Source organism: Anomalospiza imberbis, chromosome 3 (genome assembly GCF_031753505.1).
Source record: "Anomalospiza imberbis isolate Cuckoo-Finch-1a 21T00152 chromosome 3, ASM3175350v1, whole genome shotgun sequence".
NCBI classification, from domain to species: Eukaryota; Metazoa; Chordata; class Aves; order Passeriformes; family Viduidae; genus Anomalospiza; species Anomalospiza imberbis.
In genome coordinates, this window is record NC_089683.1 from 15,870,351 (window position 1) to 15,877,109 (window position 6,759).

At 45.9% G+C, this 6,759-nt stretch overlaps 1 protein-coding gene across 1 annotated transcript; it reads right to left on the reverse strand.

Annotated features, from left to right (window-relative positions):
- Window positions 1-859: 859 nt before the first annotated feature.
- On the reverse strand, window positions 860-6,733 carry IAH1 (isoamyl acetate hydrolyzing esterase 1 (putative)). Its single transcript, XM_068183482.1, has 6 exons — window positions 6,558-6,733; window positions 5,358-5,410; window positions 4,787-4,935; window positions 3,804-3,965; window positions 1,886-2,004; window positions 860-1,195 (listed from the first exon to the last, which is right to left on the reverse strand). Exons 1-6 carry the CDS (start codon window positions 6,636-6,638, stop codon window positions 1,028-1,030), a joined length of 732 nt encoding a protein of 243 aa, XP_068039583.1. The 5' UTR covers window positions 6,639-6,733; the 3' UTR covers window positions 860-1,027.
- Between the last annotated feature and the right edge of the window lie 26 nt (window positions 6,734-6,759).

Genomic DNA, 6,759 nt, shown 5'->3' on the forward strand with positions numbered 1-6,759 from the left:
CTGTTCCATGTCAACATAACTGTTAATACAGCCCAGAATTATGGAGGGGTTATGTTTGCAGTGAGACACCATTTGGTTTTTTTGAATGGTTAGTTGCTGCTATCTGACTTGCTAGACAATCATTCCCCAGACCATTTTTTCCATACTTGTTGAATTTTATTTAGGTTGCAGACAATGGGGGTTTTTTTTGTTTGTAAAGGCAGTTTTGTAGTTAGTGTTCTCTTGGCCAAAACCTGCATAGTCTGCAGTACTTAATGTGTTACATGAGTTGTAAAATTATTTTAACAGCTCACCTGAAAGGTCTTCTTAACCTGATGGCAAATGACATACGATGCAGCTTTGTCAGCAGAGATGCAGATCTTTTCTAGTAGTTTCTCCAAGGTCATATATCACCAGTTTTATACTACCTAAAAACATGCACTGGTCTGAAACCTGTGCCTATACAGAAGAGCTGGGTATAAAGAAGCTGCTGCTGGTGCCAGAGCAAGTTAAATTTTAAAAAAGCCCTGTTCTAAACTACTCTCTATCACTCACTACCAAAGCCACAGTAAAACTTAGGGGACTGCTGTTCCTGCTGTATTACATCCAAATAAATTAATTTGGACTGACACTAACAGCTCTAGACAAACCACACTACTGCCTCTTACGACCTACTCTGTTTAAAGCAAGAAGCTGGTATTGATCATAGTGCAGTCCTCAAAGCTCAGCAAGGCCAGGAACTGCTCAGGGCAGCCTCTATCCCTTGGCCACAGAACAGCTGAGACTCATTTTCCTCTGAGTCCTCCAGGAAAGAGCTACTTATCCCCACAGCTATCCTGCCAACAGCAGCATGAAGAAAAATCACCTCAGGACACACCCCAAGTGGTCTCACCTTTATTCTCCCACAGACCAAGAGAAGGGGACAGAGAAGAGCATTGCTGGGGACTCCCCAGTGCCGTGTTCCCTGAGGATACAGTTTGCAGCACCTTGCCGCACAATGAGCTGGCCCTGTCTGGCGTGGCTGCCCTGGCTCCTCCCTGCAGGGATGTCACAGAAGACTGGCCTCAGGGTTCATGTGGTCCACGTCATGCCAGTAAGGAAGCAGTGAAGGAAGAGCAGACAGTTTGTTTTCCAGGCGTGACCAAAGCTGAGCTGCTAGAAAGCTGTTGCCTTTTGTTGATAAATGAAGACCATCAGACAAATAGGAAGAGAAATCCTACAAGCAAGGTTAAAACCATATTGTTAGTGTGTATTTGCTAGCTAAAAGAGACAGTCTTTAGCAGTTCTTCAAAGCCAGCTGGTAAACTGGTTTTATTTTCACTGTTTATGTAAAAATATTAAGAGAATGTTCTGATGGCCAAAATAACTGCTATTCATCAGTAAAAGATCATAGGATTAAGTGATGCAATCAAAATCAACAGTCTACTGCATTGGGGAGGACAGGGGAGCGAAAAGGTTTAGGTCCAAACTGGAGTTATCTTCTCACAGGAAAAGTCTGCAGTCTCCCATGGATGAATTTGGGTATTTGGTCAGAAGCATCAGCAACACTCTTGTGCATCCAGATCTGACCTTGAAATTAGCCCAACACTGCACAGTGGGTTGGACAAGAAACATACAGAGGCCCCTTCCAACCTAAACTCTTCCATGACTCAAGTTCAAGAAAAAGGCTATTTAGATATAATGTAGTCGGGATATTTGCTAGCCAAGCTCCATGGCCAGGTTGTAAACAGCTTTATTTCTCACTGCCAACTGTGAAGCACTCTGGATTATTTTTTTCCTTCCCTAAAGTGTAATCTGGATGTATTTTGTAGCATTTCAGTGATAATGCAGCACCACTGGTTCCTCTATGCTAAATGATGGATTTCACAATTCATGACAGTTTCAATTATTTCTGATTTCATCGTACCTGATTCTTCTGCATCAGGGTCCAGAGGTCGAGCACATCCGTGCCGCATTCCCTGGCGACCTGGACGCAGGCCTGGGCGTACTGCCCGGTGGTGGCATTGCAGCGGTTCAGTTTGTCACCTACCAAGCACAAAGAAAGATCACATCCAGCACCCGCCACTGATGCAGCACAATTTCAGTCTTCTGTGGCACACACACACCATGTGTGTCAGGTGTTAAACCTGCAGACATAACCGATCACAAACTAAATACAAAGCACAGCAATGCAGGCGGCTGGAAGCTACAGCTTGTGTGGTCTTTTTCAGGGCACCCTTTGGTTCTGAGTCACTTGAAAATGTCTCTTTTGAAGAAATGCATCAGGTTGAGAGAAGCAACAGAAACAAGCAGACAGTATAATTCTGCTGCTCACAGCTATCACCTTCTGGCAAGCTTCAGGTGAAAGCAGTGCTTAGATTTAAAACTCTTCATACACCTGCTAAGGCCGGTAAAACAGAGTTAAGTAAATGGAAACCTATTTACAAGTTGCCTTCTGCTTTTTGTCTGACTCCACGTGCAACTGCTCCTTGCAGTAGCCCTCTTGCTACTTTTTGTACCTGGCTGAATGCTCCTGTGAACATCACCGTCCTCCTGCTTCCCATCTCTCCCTTGCTCTGGTATCTATCTGACAAAATTAGAAACAGGCAGAAAATTTCTCCTCGATACTGGAGGGCAGATGGTCTGATATTGCTGCTTATTGTGCCCACAATACTTCATTTGTGGTCCATGGTCTGAGATCACCCTGTCTTTTGTTCCATCCCTAGACAGTACACTCTTTTAGACAGATTCAATGCTGTAAATTCAAGTTCCCTCCCCTCCTACCCCATAAAAAGGACAGTCTTAAGAGGAAAATAGGTTAACATTACAAGTGCTCCTTGACAGCTGGGAGTCAGATAAGCAGCATTTGAGGTGTGCTCACATGGCATCACATCAAAGCCTCCTAATGCAAAATCCTACAATAATGTTGTCTAATTTAATGCAGTTTAAATTTAGGGTCATCTTAAAAGTTTTACTACTTTGATTGAAAACATGACTCAGGATATGCAACACCACCTAAATCATAGAGAACTGTGCCACGAAGGTACCAGCTCTGTAGATCTATGTACTATGTATTTGTACCTGACCTAACTCAAAAGTTTTTTATAAATGTGCAAGAACTGGACAATGTGCCCCAGCAGAAAAGAGAACATGCACTCAGGAGGTATAAACTGTCACTTCTGTAGTCAGTGAGATTATGGCAATTTCCACCAGCTCAGTAACACAAAGTAAGTGGTGCTATTATGTCTCTAATTTTAGAATTAGCTTAAATAACATAATGGGAAATAATTTAACTACCTTTTTCTTCTTTTTCAGGCACTTTTATTAGCATCCTTAGAATATGATATTCTCTGGTATTGTTTTTTTTAACTTTAAAATAAACCTGGCTGGGATATTACTGCTTATCCAAACAGATGTGAAATCTACTGTACCCAGTAAAAACTTTTCTAAGGCCCACAATGCCAATATTTCTTCAATTATTTGTATTGTTCTGGAAGCTGCTGGGACACAATGGAATCTGCTTAGGACATGTTGACAAACCCCATGTTCTTAGAGGGCAGCCACTTCTGTCAATTCTATGCATTAACAGATCAATCAACACTTTGGAAAATATGTTTGTAATTACTTGGTAGTTGCAAAATAATTACTATAAATTAAAATAATTACTTACTCCATGAGCTTATCCAGAAGTTTTTCAGTAAAACAGCAGCCTTTTTCCAACTAGTCAAAGAACATTACTGCAATATGGCACACACATGAAGGAAATCACCTGACAACCTGGCATCTGTCACTTACACTCCACTGGTAAAATGCAGAAATTCCACCCATCCTCATCACTCCTTTACCTTTGGCAAGACATGCCTTTTCCCAAGCTGATTCCTCAAGAGGTGGTGGTGTTATCAAAATTATCCTGTCCGCAGTAATGTCTACTGACTTCAGGTACTGCACCATGCTCTTCAGGTTGGCGGCGTACTCCTCCAAAGGAACGTGCTGCTTAGGGTTCAGCTCTGTCAGGGGTGGAGCACATGCATCAGTGGGGCTGAGCTCCCTGCAGGCTTCTTACTCAGCACAACAGCTCTTTTACACAGTATGGCCATGGACACTCCTTTCCAGTACGCAGCTCCTCTCAATCACAGATTTGGTAGGTGTGGTAGGAAAATTCCTCAATACCCAAAGCAGACAAATCAAGAGTTTAAAGACAGCATTTCCAATAGGCAAATAAGGCACAGGGAAAAAACCCCAACAGCTGGGCTTTTTTAAGGTGTTTTTTTCACAACTTCGTATCTTAGTAACAGAAAATATAATCACCTCAAACTTTGCCTGAACCAAAACCTGAGATTTCCAATATTCTTGGATGCAGAGAAAATTTCAGAAAGTCCCATGGACATACAGTCAGTCCTTCATGCAGTGATGTTATAATTTTGATCAGACTCTGCATCCTGCTATGCTCCTCTGAAAGAGACTCCAAATGTTACCTTCCCTCCTTTCCTAAGCCCATCTGCCTCGTGAGTCTCCTTTAAGAAACAACTGGATGCCCAACTCCAGTTTTAGGCAACTGCTACACAACTAAGTCTTGAGCATCCTGAAATTTATTTATCTAGTATTGAAACTTGGTGATAGGGAGAGAAATGGAATGCACTGCATAGTTTAAATACAAATGAAATGACAGAAAGCAAACCTCTATATAAATGGAAAGAGAGTAATTAGTTCCTGGAGAAGTAGCAGGAAAAGCCCATTCTGAAATGTTCTGCCTATTCTGCTACACTGTAAAACTGTTTTAAGAGAACTGGTCACAGGAAAAAAAAAGACAGAAAGCAAGCTACTCCACCTTTCAAAGCACTGTCATTAGCTCCAAAGAAAATGGTAACTGCAGCAATACTGTCAGCACTAGTACTTTCAGTGATCAGTCTTGGAAGAATCAATTTAGCCCATCTGGTGTTGTACCCCGAGATCCCACGGTTCACAACATCACATTTTCTGAAACAGAGACACATATCAAAAAGAACATCTCTCCTCTGTCCACCAAAACAAAACTTTGGAAGGTTTGAACCATTTCTGTCAGGCCATCTGCCTCCATCCTTCTCAGGAAAAATGAGATGTCACATGAGTTTTCAATGGGAAAGTGCACGTGTACTGTTTACCTGTTACACCATGGAACCAAGACAACAATCCTGACAATCACTAAGGAATTTTTAATTTCCACTCAAGCTTTGAGTGGAAACACCCAAAGAATATTTTCACCAGTTCTGGGCATGCTGCCCAGAAGGCAATTTCACTTCACTAAATAAATAAATGTCAATAAATAAACATGTATTAAATATTAACTGCTGTTGGTTTTCATTTAGAAAATCTGCATGACTCTGCAAGCTAGAAATTACTTTTGAAATTTAAGCTCTTACCTGACCAATCTCTCAGCAAGGTATGCCCCCCAGCCATTTTCCTGGAAGGAGTACTGAAAACAAGGAAAATGGTTAGATCCTCACTGGAAGAACGTGTTCCCCAGAGCTTAGCCCCACCACTGGCACCGTCCCAGCTCAAAAGCTCCTGTGCATGGCCTCTGGCACTGCTGCTGGTGGTTTCCTCCCTCCCTGCCCTGTGCCTCTGAGGTCAAGCAGTCCTGGTTTTACCCAGGCACACCACTGGCCTCTGAGGCAACACGGGGCTGGCACCTCTGGAGGGACGGACCTTGTGGTCCCTCCACAATCCAAACTGGCCACTGTTGGACTGTAGTTTCATTTTGGCCAGGGAGGGCTTGCTATGTTTGGAATATTTTTCTACTTTATTTCTAAGATCCTTTCATTCTGAAAAGCACCTCTCAAAAATCCTCCCTCTTCATGGAGTTCAGTTTAATACCTACCTCTTCCAGAAACAGCAAAACGAATTCCTCCTCCTTATTCCCACTGCTGCACCGTCCTCTCTGCTACAGTTCTGCACGGTGAGTCGGCCTAGACACCCATCTCCCATTAAAGATAAAGCTGCTCTCTGGTTTTACTTTTTCATCAGAGCAGCTCCGTGACCCACCACACAACCCACGCAACCGAAGGCAGGGACCCAAAATCAACGCCAAAAAGCTGGTGCTGCCTCAGAGATGTTCACCAGTCACCTCAATGGAGAAGCTGTCTCCCGGCTGGGCGAGCTAGACACAGGGAGCAGGGATGCACCAGGAGCCGCCAGGGCAGAGTTCAGGTCCCTGCAGGCGGCGCGGGCAGCGCGCTGGGCCCCCGGCTGGAAAATGGCCCTGACACCGGAACCTCCCAAGCTACACCTTCCCCTTCGCGCCCCTAACACAGCGACCTCAAGAACTTCTGCGAGACGGCTCCAAACCCCACGCTCGCCCACCAGGCGCCAAGGCCGCGGGCACAGCCTCACGGCGGTCCGGGGCTGTGACCCAGCCCCGAGCGCGCTCCCGGCTGCGGCCGCCGGACCGTCCCTTTTCCCCTTTCCCCTTCCTTTTCCCTTTCCTTTTCCCTTTCCCGCCGCCTGGCACCGGAGCTCAGAGCAACGCCGGCATGCCGCTGGGCCGCCGGCCCCGGGACGAGGAGGCGGGCCGGCCGGGGAGCCCCACACGGGAACGGCGGGGCCGGGCGGGCGGGCAGTACCTCAGTGATGGAGTCTCCGAAGAGGAGGACGCGAGGCCAGCGCAGGAGCCGCCCGCGGGCCCCCGCCTCCGCCAGCGCCATGGCCGCGGCCGGACATCCGCCGGGAGCGCCGGCCTCGCCGCTTCCTCTGCAGCGGGAGACGGGCCGGACCGGGGCACGGCCCCGGTTACAATCCGGGTCCAGGTTCCAGCCCCTCTCAAGC